The sequence below is a fragment of the Oculina patagonica genome, chromosome 10 (genome assembly GCF_052425735.1).
Source record: "Oculina patagonica isolate OP01 chromosome 10, crgOcupat, whole genome shotgun sequence".
NCBI classification, from domain to species: Eukaryota; Metazoa; Cnidaria; class Anthozoa; order Scleractinia; family Oculinidae; genus Oculina; species Oculina patagonica.
In genome coordinates, this window is record NC_135767.1 from 1,750,032 (window position 1) to 1,768,725 (window position 18,694).

The window sequence follows — 18,694 nt, forward strand, 5'->3', positions numbered from 1 at the left end:
TAGCGTGACGCGTTGTGTGACGACCAAATAACTGACTGCGAATGGCCGAACCTATATCCGGAATGTTAAACGTTTGATTCAATAAAACTGAGCGTAAATTCAAAAAGAATTTGGTTATAATTTTATAATATACTTTAGCTATAGTTCCGTTTAGTATGAATAAAATGCTGTTTTCTTGCTTAGGAGCAGATCTACCTTTACTTTATTATGATCTTGCTTAAAGAAAATTCTGTCTGTAATAGTTTCTATAACGACAAAGAAAGTCCTGTCTCTAATAGTTTCCATAACGACCAAAGAACTCATAGGGCTTGTTTTTAGGGGCACAAGTGGACGTTGTTTTTGGAGATCCTAAGGTGTCGATGTCGGCCTTTCCATCTGCTTTGGGCTTGATGACCACCCCGTCATAAGAGCTCATAGATGGGTCCTCATCGAAGTAGCTGAAGGGCCTCAGATAAAAGCTTGCGGAGTTCCCTGGGGTCGCTGTATTGGGGACATCTTCTGAGTGCATCACGTGCATCATTCCAATGGTTACCCAGGCAACCAGGTCTTCATCATCGATACTTTCGCCATTGATGAACTTGGTGAAGTCTAACACAGGGTCAGCCATGTCATATTGATTATACATACAGGAACTTCTCTCCTCAGTTTCCTTGTACTTTGTCACAGACATTTGGTTCAGGGACCAGGCGGCGCCCTTTATCATTGGCCAGTTTTCTGGGTACATTTGCTTCATCATGTCCCGGATTTGAATGCGGTAACCGCGATGAACGTCATAGCTGTTTTTTTCTCTCTTGTTGTAGAAGTTCATTAAGGTAGGAGTCTGAAAATTGAAATTGTAAACTGCATCATCTTCGTTTGTTTGCACTTGGCGCTTTAGAATCTTCTGCACATGACGGTCGCCTGGGAACCAAGGGTTAGTGATATTTTCCAGTCCAACCACAATAGTCTCATAAGTATTCTTTGTGCCTTTCACATCAATATCAACTTTGTAGTTGAAAATGTGATCATGAATGCTTCCAGCCATTTGCGGGTGGATCTGATAAGCGTATGGGTCTTCATCTTTGGTATAGAAGGTTGTCTGGGCGTATCCACTGGTTGTGGTTCTCACTTCCAAGACACCATTTGGATAGAAGATGTAATCTAGAACGTAATCATAGTTGTATGTTGTCGAGGCTGTGCGCAGGATGAGCGCACTTCCAGGGACCCCACCGTAGAAGTTGTAGCTGCCCTTGAAATCTGTGTCATAATGTCTACGCAGGGGCATCCCCATGTCTTGCTCAAACACGCAAACTGCGTTCTTGTACACAGCCGGGTCTTTTCGGCCAATGAAATGTATCAAATCAAAGTACGTAGCTGTGTTGGGGCAGTCAACACCTCGAAGCAGCTCAAAACTCATGGAGCCCATGTTCCAAGCAGTGTCAAGGAAATTAGTGAACATCGGTTTGGGAGCCCAGCCGGAATAAAACGCCTCAGCTTCTTGCGGGCTCAATTCGTAAACAATTCTGTCACCTTTGAACTTGATGTCAAACAGTTGAATACCGGAAGAGGTGCGAGACCGGAAGTCAAAACTCCAGCCCATGTATTCCAAATGGCGTCCGCTGACCGTGTACCGCTTGCCATCGGGCTCGAACATCTGAGGATTTCTCAGGGGTTTTGGGGGTTGAGGGGGCGGATTTCCTCGGCGTTCATAAGAAGAAAATTTTCCGTCATCCTTAGGCGCGGGGACATTCATCTTAATTGATCCAGCATTGTAGGCTTTCATCAAGTCTGTCACATTGTCATAAGTTGCGTTATTGTAAAATATCTTGTCAACTTTCCAGAGTGACACATCATTTCCACCGGTGTCCAAGCGCATTTCAAACCCGACGGGGTGGATGTAGTAGCCGATCAAGTCCCTCATCAGCCACGTCCAGGTTTTTCGTTCATCAATCTTGAACGTACTTGGGGCAGCTAAACCCCATGTTAAACAGCGTTCCGTGCACTCCCACATCTTGTAGCCGTCGTAACTCTCTTTGAGCAGCTTATCCACTTGCTTGGTCAAGTTACGGACTATCTGATCCATAATGTCAATTTCTTTTGGATCTGGGAAACGCGTGTTAAACGGAATCGGGTATTTCTGCCCAGGACCCTTGGTTTCCACGTGTTCTTTCGGATCATCTACTGGACTCACCAAATACTCTGTCACATCTGGGGCGCCTTTCCCTCCGTTGTATAAAACCACTCGAGCCTTGCGCAAGGGTTTCTGGGCGTTGCCATCAAGGTAAGCGAGCGCGTCGGCTTTGGGCGGCTGCTGCAGCTCGATTAAATAAATGTAGTTGTCGTTGATGTTCGCATCTTCGTATCGTTTCACATTAAGAGACGATTCCTTGATAATGTAATCTCGTACGGCGATGAGTTCTTCTTTGGATAAATCGTCGTAAAGACCTTTAGAGCGGACCGTGCTTGGTGCCGTTAGCTCGGTATTTTCCGGGCAGTAGTCTTTGACACCAGAGGTCTCCCCATCTTCCACGGGCTCCTTGTTGTTTTTTGTCGCGACCACAATTAACGCGATGAGCAGAGCTAGAGACACTAAAGCGAGAACAGCGACAAGGATTTTTAAGATGAGCGTAGTTTTGTCGCCCTCTTTGGCAGCCATCGTTGTTGCGGCTCAGTGCCCAGATGCGGTTTGTAATGCTGTGAACCCTGGGAGTAAGATTGATATAGATCAATGCAAACAAGTACTCTTATTACGCAACATACAGTGTCATACTACCTGTTTTTCTTTTCATGACATAAATAAAAGGCACTAATCGCAATAATCAATACTTGACTTGACACTCCATCTATCCAGATGTTGACTTTCAAACAATACCGCGGTTAAGTCACGATTCGCAATGCTGCTTGATCAACAACCCTTATAAAATAAATCTATAGCTGAAGACACTGACATTTCAACAAATTGGTAAAAATTGTAATAAGATTCCACATTTTCAGGGCTGGTTAACTATCATCGCGCGCCCCGAATGTTAATTTGTCCGTGTTTGCTCCCGCCCCGCCCATATGGGCGCACAAACAACCTGAGTCAAAACACGCGCGCAATACACGCGCGCAATATTGCAGCGCACGGTTTGTAACTTGTTTCTAAATAGCTTGTTTCAAGCTGTCACGCAGGTGACAAAAAGCGTTTTTCTTTTGATAAAAAGAAACAAGAATCTGCAAGAGCAAATTAATAAGTGGAATGGAGTAGGGTGAAAAACAGACGCGGGCAAAGCAATTCCGTGTAGCTAGCCAAGCTAGTTGACATTGTTGGCTTATTTTTGGCCTTCTCTGTCAACACTCAAGGCATAACAAAACAAAGTAAAGTAGCATTCACAACAAAATTATTTCCAGCTTATTATTCGTTGCAACAGTGATATTGGAAAGGATATATGCTTTACCTTGGCGGCTAAGCTGCTATGAAGAAATTAGATGAAACAAGTAGGGATCAGAGAGGATATGAAATGTACTGCGACGGCCGCCAGGGTTGGGTGGGGGAGCTAGAGGAGAACGGTCACCCCTATCTACACCATGTACCACTGATGTCTAGCCTGTTTGGGTTTTCTCTCCGTGCGATACCGTAGAATTCCGGTTATAGGCCCTGGGCTTATACAACTTCGTAAGGGGTTTTGGGTGGGCTTATAAGCGGAGGGGCTTATATCCGGGAGGGCTTATAAGCGGAATGAAAAAAACGTTTCAAAACGAGCCACGGGAGTGTTGATGGCAATACGTTTTTAAGTTAAAAACACATAATAAAGCAACATTTAGCTCTATTCAGTACTGTCATCTGGTAGAGGGGGGCTTATATCCGGGGGGGCTTATAACCGGATGTATTTTTTTGTTTCCAGGATGATGGGCCTATAACCGGGGGGCTTATAAGCGGGGGGGCTTATAACCGGAATTCTACGGTATGCCATTCTGACGACGACAGCTCCATCCCGGGGACCATTTGACCTGGGAGAAGGCTGGGGTAGGGGAGCAGGTCTTTTTGCGCCCTTTGGAGATCAGATATTTATTTCGCCTCTTTGGTGTAAAATGAGTTTTACTTTTTACCAGACCGTAGAAAAAGTTTTCTTTTGATTTTACGGTGTGGGTGGGGGAATGAGGGAAATAACAGTGTAAGTCAGCCTCACCATTGACTCTGTGAAGTACACCCCCCGGTCGTGGGTCCACCTCCCCCCCCCCGGTCGTGGCTAACTGACAAAGGTTTGGATTAGGGTTTTCCATTGTGATAAGAAGCAAAGTTGAAAGGTTACGAGGTTCTGGTTTATAGCAAAAGTTTTTCTGGACGAGTTTCAATTGAAATGTCACCGAAATTCTAATCGGGATTTAATCTATTGGTGGCGTTCAATACAAAATGCATGTATAGGGTTTCGCAACGCTGAGAGCTAGCGGTGTGGAACAAAGAGGTTTCATTGTGCAACACTTCATGGGTATTGCACATAAGCTTATGGTATTGAAATTGCAGTACAAATGGGCCAATTTCGATTTATCAGAACTTTTAAAACTTGGCCCCTAGGGGAAAGAAATTATTTGGTCATCCTCAAATCTCAATCTTGTTTCTTTTCACTTTAACGAGACAACACTGTTTTTTGAAGTTGTGCGACAACATCTGAGACTACATGTAAACACGCAACGGTATTGAGTCAATTGAAGGTGATATCCTATGGAGTGCAAGATGACCAATGATTGTCAACTGTTATCATTGAATAATACAATCACACAACCCAGCCTTTTATTTTAAAGAGTACAATTGCAAAACTCAATTAAACTTTATTTTGCAAGGTATTTAAAAGAAAAATTACAACTATTGACTGCAAAGCCCCAAAAATATACTGAATAAACTCCTCTGTCGCGCGCATACAGACTCCCCCTCTTCTTAGTTAAGGAGCTTCGTCTCTCGCCCGGGCGAAAGGCAAGTGTCTGCCAGTTCGCCGGGCTTTCTTCTTTGCGAATAAAATCCCAAAGTATGTTTGACATGGTCAGTCTGCTGTATCAATAAATCCTTGTTATTTTAACTTGTTTTGTTTATTGAGCCAACGGAACCTTTGAAGTACCTCGACGTGCCACCTTTGTCCTGTCAAGAAAATGCGACTGGCTGCACTTGACATTTCATTTGATTCCATAAGGAATGTAGATAAAAGGAATTTAGACAAAACAGTCAAAATATTGTTTATCTGAGGACATAGGAGATCCATGATCACTTTGTTATCTGACCAAATATCCAAGCGACGCTGTCAAGTGGGCACCCCTTATCGATATCCACCGGATGAGAAGAGAGATAAACAATACGTTTTACCCAGTCGCTTCCTTTTCGCTGCCACTGCCAAGCAGCTGGTCGGGCTCTAAGGTGTTTCTTTTGAAATCAGTAACAGCAGTTCTTTCATCATTGTCTTCAAGCTGATGGTTATTATCAGCGTCTTCGTCGTCGGCTTCGTTGTCGACGTCATCATCGTCGTCTTCGTCTTCGTCTTCGTCGTCGTCACTGTCGTCGGCGCCGTCGTCGTCGTCGTCGTCTGTTTCCGTGGAATCATCGTCGCCTTCAAATTCGTGTGAATCGCATCTTATACAAGACTCTGATGTATTTTCCTGGGCGTCATTTTGTTCTTCTTTTTGAACAAGGCTAGCGGCTAATTCCAGTTCCTCTAACTGCCACGACAAGTCGCTTTTATGAATTTGAACCTAACGGAAATAACAACAAAAAGAAAGGTGACTTGTGCGACCGGGGTGCTTTATATTAAGCCTTTCCGTGTTAAATTAGAATATATATCACATTTTCCCCTCAACAAACAAAGTAAACAGGCTCTACTAAAGAGAGAGAGCGAAAACAACCAGACCTTATCTTTGCAATATCCTAATAAAATATTCCGATGGTTCCACGACGATGAATTAGAGTACAAGTAGAAAATAATACTGGGGACCATGGAAAAACGGTCTTTTAAAAAATATTAGAACTTTCTAAACATCAATCTTGTCAGTTAATTACGAGTTGTACTAGCAAGTTTTCAATTCAGTGAAATAGTTATCAAAATTATGCTTGGGGGAGGACAGGAGTGCGGGAATCTGGGAGTTTAATATGGGGGGCGGGAACCTACGGGAGAGGGGGGGGAGAGAGGGCGGGGAGTGGGATTCCATAGATGGCGAGTGCCAGAAAAAAATATAGACTGCAAAACAGTCGTTTTTTCTCTAAAGTCGTTGGAAAAAGCGTTTATCTAAGGCGCGAAGCTCTCGTTCCAAGACCGAGCGCGTTCGCAAAAGATACGACTGTTTTGCAGTCTAGGAAAAATAGGGGAACATTATTTTTGTAATAGAAAAAGCAACAAGAGGCGAGAGCCTGAGCCACTGAGGATGGGGCGCAAACCCGGAGTAAGAGGTACGGGGAGAGGGAGTTTAGATCCCTGTTTTCTCCGAGCAATAGCGACTCAGCGCTTAGACCTGAGTGACGGATAGGTTTTGTGTTAAACTTAAGTGCGCTAGAATAAAATAGAAATGTAAAATACCTGCTCAAGGCTTTGTGTTAAGGAAGAAAACTTCTTGCGACTGTTTCAAGCAAAAGACAAAAGAAAACTTATTATTAGAATACATGTAACCACACCATCGTCTGAACTCGATAGATAATAACTCCTCAGTAGTAGTTTAAGAAACTGTATTAAAACAATGTTTGTGTTTAAAGCTAGAAGCCAGTGGGTACGACTACATGCAATTTAAATAATAAAACAACTGGTAGGAGGCTGACTAGTTGGCTAATTATAAGGACGCCTTGCCGGGGGGGGGGGGGGTCTCGTGTCGCTTGTCTCAATTTAAAAATGTTCCATGTCGCTGTTTTATCGCTCTTCATGTCACTGCTGGTAATTAAGTTGAGGGAAAATTGCTTGTCCTTGTCGGAATTTAAGTTTTTCCATAAGGGTACGTTGTCGTTTGCCGCGATTTTATTTTATGTGCTGTCGCTACTTTTTGGGCCATGTCGCTTGTCACAATTTACCCTGGCAGGGCCCTATGAGGTGCAGTCAAGGAGCTGAATTTGGAACCACGGCACCGAACACAAATCCAGCTAATGGCAATAAGCGGGATTTGGAGTGTGGGACCTACAGAACCACTAAGCCATGCAGTCTTCTCTGAAATGATAGCCCAACACAAAAGGAATGTCACTGAATAACTTCCTACCTGACTTTCTGTATCCAAACACAGTAGTCGGTCAAATATAGTTCATTTAGCAAAAACCACGGGTCTTCCTCACGACAAAGGGCGTGGATTTCCAGTAAACACTTTAACACCTGTCGACGACCTTACAAATACAAAAAATAAACATTGATAACAGAGAACATATCTTGAGGGTTTCCTCTGGTTCATAGTCACCACATTTCCCCTTATCCCAAGGAGATGTCCCCCGGGATATTTTGTTTCCTGTTTTGAACTGGGTCACTCTTGGGGTTGAAAGGAAACATGAAGCATTCTCTAGTTACAACTTTTGCAAAATTTGTCACATAGCAAATCATATTCACATACCAAGTGAGAAGATTCTCTTGGTGTCCTGTATAACTGCTGTGACTAAGGACCAGTGTCGATAGAGAGGGTATGACAAGGAGCGACGAGCACAAGAGATCACGACATCATGAATGCTGCTAAAGGACTAAGAAAATAAATGCTATTATGGACGAATTCAAGAATTGCACAGATGCAACTGTAAATATTTGTTTCAAAAAATGGCTTTTTCCTCTCTATTTCTAAGGCATTTCTCTTTACTTTTCCAAGCTACACAGGTAAATGTAACAAACAAATCAGAATTCCTGTAGGGAAAGTTTGTCACAGATGTCTCTAAGCAACTAAGAGTTTATACCTGATTGATGTCATGATTATCAATAAAAGGAATAAATTATTACTAGGCTACCAAAGCTGTCTACCCAGAATACCACTGGGTCATATTGTGTATATACATGTACAGCTTAGACAAAATTCCAGGTTCTTACATACAAAAAAAACAAAACAACAACAACAAATACGAAAGAAAGTCACAAATGATTTCAAACTTTTTTCAGAATTAAAATTCTATATGAAACCTGTGAATTTCAGTCAGCAGGATGGGTTTTAGATTTTTACCTTCTTAACTCTGAAACACTAGTCTCCCTCGCAACCGTTTTTAGTGGGGAAGAAAGTTGTGTGACGACACTAAAAACGGCTGTGAGGGAGAATGCGGAAACCCTTACCCATATACTTTTTCTGTTCAATTTCTAATTAATTTTTTTTACCTCAAACCATGAGAATGTAGAGCTTATTCTGGAAATAGTCCAAGGTGATTCCACCTGCCAAAAAATATCAAGACCAAAATTAAAACGAGAAGCTGCAAACAGCTTTTACTTGGAGCATCTTAAATACAGGAAGTGTTTTGTGTACTTTTGCACGTTTGTCAACAATTATTTCATCCCAGGCGACCTTCAGTTTGCCTGTCAGTATTACCAGATGATCTGTAATCAGATATTGCATGACGGCGCTGGACATGCAGGGTCACGTATGATAATGAATATTTAGAATGGAGCCCATCCTTATCAGGTCCATCGCAACACAAAAACTAAAAAATGTGATTGAATTCTTGACTCTGGGCTTAGCAGCCCAAGTAAGAGAGAATCACATTTTCTCATGACTACAGTATAGTAGAACACTGTACTGAGAATTTACTGTAGTAATTATATATGCATGTTTTTGAACAAGAAGAACAATGATCATAAACACTCTATAAAGACCCCAATACCACCCAAAAGCATTGTTTTTCAATGGAAACTGCTGCATAAAATACAGTGAATGACTACCAACTCTTTACCGTATTTTCGCCTTCTGTCGTCCGATGGTTATAAGCATATGCATAAATAATGTCCACAAGTCCAAGGAAAAGTGGAAGTTCTTCTTTGTCATCTAGAAGGTTTGCACTTGGTTAAGGCTGAGCTATGTTGTATTCATTATAACAAGAAAATAAGACAGGGTTCGTACCCATTTTCACAAACAATTTTCCAGTTCTTTTTCAGGATTTTTCAAGGGACTCAAATTGATTTTTCTGGGACTCAAAAAAAATTCACATTAACCTTTTTACTCCCAAGATCTCAATATTATTTCTCCTTACTGTCTGGCATACATTTCTTATAATGTTACTTCTGAAATTCATAAATTTGTTACTTGAGTTTAACAGATTTCCAGAACTTTCCAGGACTGGTAGTCTTTTTCCAACATTTCAGGAGTTTCCAGGTTTTCCAGGACCCGTACGAAAGAGAGGACTCTGTCTCCGAAAACAAGGGAGGATAAATATCATTTTCAGGCAAAATTTAAAAAATACTACACCAAGTAAAATAATTTTGACCCCATTATCATTACACTGCATGTGACATTGTCATGCTCTATTTAAAAGGATATAATCTTTATTTGGAAGTCTTCTAAGCTGGTCTTTCTCCTCATCTGTAAAATTAACTGAACAAATAAAACAAGTCAGCTTAATAAGATGCTTTAAAATTTATGCTGTCAAAAACAGTTTACCTCCATGTAAAATATAGCTGTACCAAGCACAACAAGATTACAGGCTCTTTGTGTAACAGCACTTATTGCACAGCCATAACACTTACACCCTTTGCAGGTGTTATGGGTTGCAGGTTCAACTGAGAGCACTACATGTAGTTACTGCAACCATGGTAATCACTATTAAGAATAATTTATGTGAATATTCATTTTCACTTAGAAAATGGCAAAGCCAGTTCCAAGTTTTGGTGAGGGCCAATCTACTCCTTTGATTTTTGTTAAACATTTAAATTAATACCAACTGGAATTGTAAAGGGGGTAGGGGGTGGGTGCATCTGACAGTGTGAACTGAGTAAACTTTGAAGTATATAGAACTATGTTAGTTTTATATCAGGTACAGTACAAAGGCTATACATTTGATTCTGAAAACCTGCGCTCTCCTTGTGATACTATTCTTCCAAGCACAGGGAACTTTGCAATGATTATTTTGCAATTGAATTATTTGTTCTGGCAAATGTTTATTTGGCAAAGTTTGTGGTTTTAGATTCTTGTGTCATTATATCCATTTTCCAAGTTCAGTGGCTGATATCTACTTTGATCTTTTTAAGACATTAGTATGTGAACTTCATTGATTAATTAATTTATTATTATTATTTTATTATAATTATTAAACATGTTATTTGTACCTGTTGTCTCTTCTTTCCCACAGGTATGTTCTGTTTTATCCTGCAAAATAATTTAATACAAAACTTAATTACATCCCTAATCACACTTATGAATGTTCACAAGTTTTTATTTTTTTAATACAGAAAAACAGAAGTAAGCTTCAAAATTAAAGAGCTACATGTCTGAAGGGCAGCCTGGAATTCAAGTTTTCTTCAAGCCCTGCTTATATGCACCAAGTCCTGTTATAATCTCGTACCCAGATCTTCTCAACCCTCGGAGAGAACATCTGGTAAAGTCGGATTTTGCTCGCGTCAAATGTGTCAGAAATGTGACACACAACGCGACTACGCATGCTCGGCAATTTAGTGGATGAAAAGCTCACTTGGCCACTGTAAATAGCTCATGAACTTCTTTCCTATACAAGGGAAGACAAGTTACACAATCTTGAGATAGAGTTGGGAAAGAAAAAACCGACAATCGTGTTTTGTTGCTTAATTAAAACACTCAACCCAGCCTTTAACGGCGGGGAAAAGCGCGCGCTGTGTTTGACGCGTACAAGCTAGCTGTACGCGTCAAGTACGCGTCAGTTTTGCAAAGTTTTTCACCCATCTTTTTACCCAAAAATATCGTCATTTTAAAACATTTTGTACTAACAAGCTTGAACTACAAACTATATCTGTAGATTATTCGCATTAGTAACATTCAAAACGCGAACGCGTTTTTATAAAAGCCTTTAAATCCAAATATTCTCTTACTAGCTAACGTACGGCGCGCGCGTGCGAAACAAAATTTGCAGCTTCCGCGCGCTAATACTGAAGCTGTTCATCAACCAATCAGATTGGCGAACTGAACGCACTTGACCAGATGTGTACTACCGTGGTAAGTAAACATCTGGGTACGAGATTAGTCCTGTTATACAAAGTCAAATAATTGTTGGGTTTGCTGTGATCAACATATGACAGCAAATGAAGCATACCTTTGAAAGATTTTCTTTGCATTGTAGACATTCAGCATCCCAAGGTGGCTTGTAATCCAAGAGATGTTGAATTTGATCTTCATTGAAATAATCTGCCCTGTTTAAAGAAAATATCAAAAAAAAAAATTTTGTTTACTAACTGAAAGGGATGGCATGCTAAAGTTCTTATTACCTTGAAATGAGTCAGCTGTGATTGACTGTTCATTACGTTTAAGATTTGTCACAGAAGCATTACAGTTTGGTCTGACTAGCTAGTAACAAATTACCCTGGAAGCATACAAAAAAAAGGCCCTTAGGAAAAAATGCAAGTGCTCAGATAGTCTGAATTGTTTGCCGTCTTTTCTACCTTACCCCCGAAGCGAGCACGAAAGCAGTTGACACTTCAGAATATCACTCAGATTGAGTATGAAATAATAATAAATTAATATTTAATAAGCAATACCCGTAAGCTGCACTTTCTTTGGGTTTACCAGTAAAATTAACTTGGAATGTTGAGAGAAAAGAGGAGTGAGACATCAATCATTCTTGGGAAATAAAAATTGAACTTCTAGTAAGAATACTTACAAATAATATTCCTCATCAAACTTGGCATCTTCAGCTGCAAGCCTGGCTTCTCGTCTTTCACTCAGTGTCATTGAGTCAGGATCAGTTATTTCTGATATCTCATGAAGTTCTGCCTGTTGTCAAACATGCAATTACACCTAGTTACTGTATTTTATAGTACTTTTCTGTACTTTTACCCCTGAATTCTCAAAGCAATTTTCATTTCCCCTGGAGGATCGAGAAATCTGGATTCTACTGTATGTATAATTGGCTATTTTACTGAGTTCTGAGTTGCTTAATTACAGTTGAATCCCGATAACCTCAAACCTTCACGGGAAATCGGAAAAGGCTCTAGTTATTGGGAGTTTTAGTTATCAGGGCAAAATCAGTAAGAAAATTACACAGGAATCAAAAAAGGTTGAAGTTAGCGAAGGTTCAAGTTATTGATGGATCGAGTTATCGGGATTCAACTGTAGTTATAATATAGGGGATGTCAAAGGTAAATGCGAGACTTTGCGAGATGTCGAGACCTTTTTAGCCTTTCAAATGAAATCGAGACTCTGAGAAGGCATCAAAGAAAAAATCGAGGTGACGAGACCCTGAAGTTTGGCTAAAATTTTGAGAGACAATCATTTTTTGAAGGACCATTCGCCACCCTTAACAGTTATTAAGTGTGTAGTGGGGAGGTGAAACAGCCTAATGGCTAACACAGGGATTTACATGTAAATAATAGGCGGGAAGCGAAAAAAAAAAAACACCTGAGGGCGATTTTTCTGGCTAAAAGACTGTATCTAGTTATAAGATCTTTCTTTTTATGTGACCCAAATTTTCCACCTGTGATCAAAAAATTTTTGCCTGTTGGAAATCTTAGCTACATCCCTGTAACACAGGGTTATCACGTGAGGTTCTTGAATGGGCAATTGACACCTGGTGTATTAAAGGGTTCTGGTGAATTTATTGCTAAAGGGTAATCCTGTGCCCCTAATTCTGTGTCAGTAAAACTATATTTCTAGTCAGTACTTACTTCCCTTCCTTTAAAGATTCCACTCTTCTGATTAGCAAATCCATATTTTGTTTCACCCAGGCTGATATCTGTATTTTCCTGCAGGAAGATCATTTTAAAGGATTAATTCTCAAGTTAAGTAATTACATGTGTACATTTGTACACGTATATAAGGTAAACTTTGATACTCTTGTATAGTGCGTAAGTGGCCCGGATGCACTATAACCAAAACAGGAGTATGTGAAAGTAATAATGATCAGAAAATGTACTACTTTTTAAAATGTAGGATGCAGTGCTTTTAGTAAACCAAAAAAAATCCTTGGTTGCTTGGCACTACTACTTCAAGCAGAGAAGTCAGCTCCTTTTTTTTCCGAAATTGAAGTACCGTATTATTATTATTTTATTCTATTAAGCGCCCAACCTCGAATAAGCGCCCACCTCGAAAATTATAAGCGCCCACCTTGTAGGTAGGAAAAGTTAATAAGCGCCCAGCCTCGAAAAAGCGCCCACCCCCCCCCCCCATCCTACTAAAAAGAGGGCAGAAGAGTATTGACAATTATTATTGAAATTGAGATTGAAATTGACTAAGAGAAGACCGAGTTATCTTAGTATTTTTACAGAAACTTTCAATGAAAAGTTGAAATTCAGCTTCAATGGTACATCTTCACGTTTTGTTATAATATATTGCATCTTGCTAAAAATGGTAAAAAATTAAATAAGCGCCCAGCCTCGAATAAGCTCCCACCTCGAATAAGCACCCACTCTCAAGTTCCAAGAATTTAATAAGTGCCCAGGGTGCTTAATCGAATAAATACGGTAATAAAGAAAACCAGTTGCCTACCTCAAAGTATATTGAAACCCCTGACTGTGCAATTTTTGAAAAAAAGAAAATTTGAAAAATAATCACCTGGTGCGACAGTGTTAGCTGTTGCTCAAATTCCCAGTTGAAGTTAGTGTCATCATCATTATCATCATCACTGTCACTCTCATTTTCTTGATTATTGTCTTCAAATTTGCTATCACTTCCTTTAATACAAAGAAAATTAACTTCATAAATATTATTTTGGCCAAACACAATCTAAAACTAAGGGCTGCATAGAATAACAAGAACAGAATCCATCATACAGAAAGTGCGGCAAAGGAGATGGAGATTGATTGGCCATGTCCTTTGTATGATGCCCACAGCCCTACTGAGAGTCACCCTCGGATAGACCCCTGATGGCTGTAGAAAGAGAGGTCGCCCAAAAGAAACCCGGAGGAGGATGGTGGAAAGAAAAAAGAAAGACAACAGATGGACATGGGCCACATCGAAAGAGCAGCGACCAACCGTAGTCAATGGTACCATCTGGTTTTTAAGAGGCCTTATGTGCACCCATGCACAAAGAGGAATAAGTAAGTAAGTAAGTAAGTCAGTCAGTCAGTCAGTCAGTCAGTCAGTCAGTCAGTCAGTCAGTCAGTCAGTCAGTCAGTCAGTCAGTAAGTAAGTAAGTAAGTAAGTAAGTAAGTAAGTAAGTAAGTAAGTAAGTATTATTTAGCAAACAGAAAACATACTGGCATTACATGTTAGTGTTAAAGGTGTGGTCAAGCATTCTCTGTTCGAGTGTGGGTCAAGGTCATTCAGACTGTGTTGTGTTCTTGGGCAAGACACTTTACTCTCACAGATCTTCTCTCCAACTTGTAGTACCAGCAAACTGCTCAGGAAACCAGATAAAATGCTGCGGCTAACGTGTGATGCCCTGGCATCACATACTGTGGAAACCTTGATAAGGTACAGCAGTATAGACCAGTTTGGTACTGAGAGTGACTTTACCTTTACAATGTACTGATTTTTTGTGGGGGAAAAAAAAAAGTAATTACATGTAAATGGTGATGAAATGTAATACTGGCAATACAACTTACCTACAACTTCAATAAGGGGCTTGACAGCTAAAGGGGACTTCTTTTTGGGGGCCAATAGTGTTGTTAGTAGGTCCAGGTCCTCAAAGGGCTCTCCAGGATGGAGCTTTGGTAGCTTGATTGTGAATGTTCCTACAGTATGTAAAAACAGCCACATTTTATTGTTCATTAAGCAAAATTCAGGGATAAACTGTACAATAATGTGGGGAGGGACAGGGGGCTAGAGTCCGGGAGAAAAGGGGCCCCTCCACAATAATCCTATTAAATTAATTCTTGATTAATGATGATGATGATGATGATGATGATGATGATGATGATGATGATGATGATGATACAAAGGTCTATTAGCAGGATTCCACATAATAGGTACATATATCTTGTACATAGCAGTCCTTACCTTTATCAACATCATAAGATGCCGACTCCCTTCCATCTTCAACAATCTCTCCTGGTAAGTTCAACCTAAAAAAAAGGAACTAAAAATCACTGAAATTTTGCCAGGAGAAAAGTTGCAGCCAAAGCTAGCTCAGTATGGAGTTTTAAAATAAGCAGCATAGTGGTGTCTGATCATAGTCTTTGTAAGATCAAGAAAGTGCTTTTCATAAGATGGTGTAAATGTACATGTATGTGCAGATGATTTACTCCTGACATATAGATACATCACATACATCACCATTTTAGTGCCCATTAGGTAAGAAAAAACAACCCCATACTAATTATGCATACAATTTTGTAACTCAATGGGATTATACAGTAATCTATCTGAAGTGGTTTCAATATTGTGACAAAGATCACAGCCATTTACCAGGGCTCCTGAAGGGGGAGGGGGAAGGGTTATAAATCCCATTTCCCCAGCCCAAATTTTGCCCTAATCCCATTTCCCAGCCTATTGTTTCCCACATTTTCAAAATCCCAGTCCCAGTTCTAGTTTTTTCTGTCTGTGATAACCATTCCCATTGACCAAATCCCAGTCCCGGTGACCTAAATCCCATTTTCCCAGTGAAAAATTTGCCCAAATCCCAGTCCCCAAATTACCCCTTCAGGCCCCTCTTTACTGCAGGTCAAAAATATGTCTGCTTTCTGTTCAGATTTTCTGAATTTATATGCAATTATGTTGGCATCATTTTAAGTTCAAGATATCATTTACAGGTTATGGTTTCTTCAAATTAGACACATACCAAGCTTTAAAATACAAGACCAAAATCTGTTAAGTGTTTACTTGTCACGCTACTGGTCACACTGTTTACCTCAGAAAGTATGGCTTGACATAAAATTTAAATTCCGTGCCATTGATGTAGAAATCGACATCGGCAATCTACAGAAAGGATACAGGATAGCACGTGAGGTAGATCACTTATCAAAGAATACATCTGATAGAAAAACGAAATTAAATAAAAGAAAACTGAAAAAAAAGACGATCGATCGCTATTTTGTAAAAAACAAGGAACCATTTTTCCACGTGCTAGCCTGCGTAGCAGGCGTCTGTGTAGTTTTTAGCGCTTTTAAAAGAGTGCGCGATCACGAGTCGCGAGAAGGCGTTTCTCCCATACGCGCGCTAGAAACTATACGGCGCCTGCTACGCAGGCTATCCACGTGCGTGCTCAAAGTTTCTGCATTTTACCTTGACGTAGGGAGTTTTGATGATCACCACAACAAACTCATCGTCCTGGCTCAGTTCGAAAACTGGAGTAAGCATCCTTTAGAAGACTATCCTGATTCCAAGTTCATTGCTGGACCTTCCTAGACCGAAAAATTTTTTGACCGAGACCGAGAAATTTTCCTTGCTCGACCGCCATCTTGAATTGATAGCGTCCAGACTTCTCGCGGTCCAGAGAAGTTTAGAATCCAGACCTCCACCAAATTCATCTTACAAGGAGCCAATCAGAAATCAGATTAAACCCACGTGGGATGACTGACAAGACATAAAAAATGTCGGAACCCCGTGCAGTGAAGCGAGCCAATCAAAACTCAGAACTGACCTACGTGGGATAGAGTGACTTCAAATTGACAGATTTAACGAACAGTCTTTTTGTCTTGTGAAAGCCAAACAGGAAAGAACTGTAAAACTTTTGAAACTACCACTACACTCATTTTAAAAATAATTTAGTTTTACTCAAAAAATGCAAAACAAACAGTTACAGAGCGATTTAATTCACGTTTTGTGCGAACAATGACAGCTCATTAGCTGTTTGACAGGAAAGCCCGTGCAATGCAACAACCAATCAACAGCGAGTATTTACCCACGAGGTGAGATGGTAAAAGGCGCAGTTTGCAAAATTTTTTCATTCAACTTCAGTAAAAGACGACAAACAGCGCCAAACATGAAACACCGTTTAAAAAGTTCGCATTTCGTTCTTCCTACAACTTATTTCAAGTCTTGACAGCCTTCAGCAACACTAAAAACAACTGGAACGAAGTGAGGAGAAAAAAGGTCGGTGAATTTTTGTTATTTTAACATGGAAAAGAAAATTTTTACGCGCCGAAGAAAACTAACGCGCTTAAAAGGGAAGAAAACTTCATTTTTCAGCCCGGAATGTGTTTTATGTACAAGCTTTCGTTTTAACATAAGTTCCTTTACTGACTTGTGACATTTTTCTCTACATTTCACAGATTTTTTCAGTGGAAACAAAGGAATTTAGCTCGTGGTCCGTAAAAATGTTACGGCTGGATTACTGAGCACGCTTCTTCGCCATGTTGCAGAGAAACAACTTCAGCGTGCGTTCAAAGTCTTCCGTACTTCAATTTCAAAAGGTAAAGCTTATGTCTATTGTTCTAAAAAGTCTAGAAATAACTTTTATAGTTGTTTGATGCATTTTTTCCGAGCTTCCTATAATTTGCAATTCAAGAAATGAGAGAAACATTTCCCGCGCAAACTTGAACACGTTTTGTCGGTCGTAAAATTTTACAAAAAAATGTTTCTCTCACGGAAAAATGTAGTACTATTTTTTATTTTTGTAACGAATTCGTCTCATTTTACCCAGTTGGACAATTAAAGTTGCTAAATAAGTGAAGAAAATTTTTCTTTGAGGTTCAATTCAATTTTTTTCCGATTTTCATGGGTAACTATGAATGAATGAAAAACTTTACTATCAAACAAATGGCGCGAACAAAGCCTTTTCTTTTATAAGCTTTTATACAACTTGTTTCGAAGACTAGCCATCTTTTTATTAGTTTTTCCCCACTTAGAAATTAAAGTTGATTTCGTTAAAAGTACGGGCGCCAAGTTCATTCTTTTGCCGCAATTTTTTTTACACCATGTTTCAGTTGCGTAAACAATTTTTGTTCGGTTCAAAAATCTAGGAACAAATTCTGCTGCAAAAATACTTTTGATGTCTTCTTCCTGGGCTTTTTGTTAAGAGCAGCGGTGTAAAGTTTATCTCTTAACGGAGAACTTGGTTTGTAAGCTCAACTCCGTGAAGCGAAAAAAAGAGTCATGAGCCCCTCTCAGGGGGGGGGGGGGGGGGGGGGGGGTCAGGGAACAAAAGCTGTGTTACTGATATATTAGGGAACAGAGATCACAAAAAAATTGACAAAACACTTTTTAAGAAACAGGAGGGAATTTTTTGGGGGAACACGGGAAGGAAGGGGCTTAGTTATTTACGATAAGTCAGTGACGTAATAAACTCACTATGCAAGAGAAAGGCCTGGGTACAAGGTTGATCTGAATCGGAAATTTACTGCGCCAAAAGAAAGCCTAAAACAAAAACAAAACAAAAAAATACAAAGAGACCTTTAGCTATATTAGGTTGTCAAGAAAATTTACTTCAGTTATTTAAAACTCTACACCATATCTTGTCACAAATGTAACTTTTTTTCTCTTTACATTTTTTTTTTAAGATTCTCTTGGTCCCAGATGAGCATCATTCAGTTCAATCACTTCAGCATGGTACAGTCCACCCCTGCCTGGTTCAGTTTACCACCCCTCAGCTTCGCCCATACAAGACAAAGACCTGACTCCAGAACAGTAGCAGAGGGTACTGGTTAGTGAAATTGCTCGCGGGTTGGGAGGGTGGGTAATACATAGAGCTCTGGATGAACCTTAAAACCAAATTTCAACCAGAAGTCCTTGTACTTCTGATTCGGCATAAATTAGTTAA

General features: G+C 40.0%; 1 protein-coding gene and 1 pseudogene across 2 annotated transcripts; both read right to left on the reverse strand.

Annotated features, from left to right (window-relative positions):
• Positions 1-200: 200 nt before the first annotated feature.
• LOC144628592 (diamine oxidase [copper-containing] pseudogene) lies at positions 201-2,690 on the reverse strand (annotated as a pseudogene). The gene is made up of 2 exons (XR_013566273.1): positions 253-2,690; positions 201-216 (listed from the first exon to the last, which is right to left on the reverse strand). The product of XR_013566273.1 is annotated as a diamine oxidase [copper-containing] pseudogene (transcript).
• A 2,484-nt stretch (positions 2,691-5,174) lies between these two features.
• On the reverse strand, positions 5,175-16,373 carry LOC144627922 (protein SHQ1 homolog). The gene is made up of 16 exons (XM_078485947.1): positions 16,219-16,373; positions 15,845-15,912; positions 14,995-15,059; positions 14,601-14,729; positions 13,609-13,727; positions 12,723-12,800; positions 11,720-11,832; positions 11,156-11,252; positions 10,200-10,239; positions 9,413-9,468; positions 8,831-8,929; positions 8,262-8,315; positions 7,522-7,645; positions 7,180-7,300; positions 6,516-6,555; positions 5,175-5,697 (listed from the first exon to the last, which is right to left on the reverse strand). Exons 1-16 carry the CDS (start codon positions 16,291-16,293, stop codon positions 5,311-5,313), a joined length of 1,665 nt encoding a protein of 554 aa, XP_078342073.1. The 5' UTR covers positions 16,294-16,373; the 3' UTR covers positions 5,175-5,310.
• Positions 16,374-18,694: the final 2,321 nt, after the last annotated feature.

Bases quoted from the DNA above. Each gene is read 5' to 3' on its own strand.
- LOC144627922 (XM_078485947.1), bottom strand. From the start codon at position 16,293: ATGCTTACTCCAGTTTTCGAACTGAGCCAGGACGATGAGTTTGTTGTG. The intron at 10,240-11,155 runs GTATGCTTCATT...ATTATTTTGCAG, and splicing joins GCAAAGAAAATCTTTCAAAG to GATAAAACAGAACATACCTG. The intron at 9,469-10,199 runs GTACAAATAACA...TTATTTGTTCAG, and splicing joins TGGGAAAGAAGAGACAACAG to TTAATTTTACAGATGAGGAG.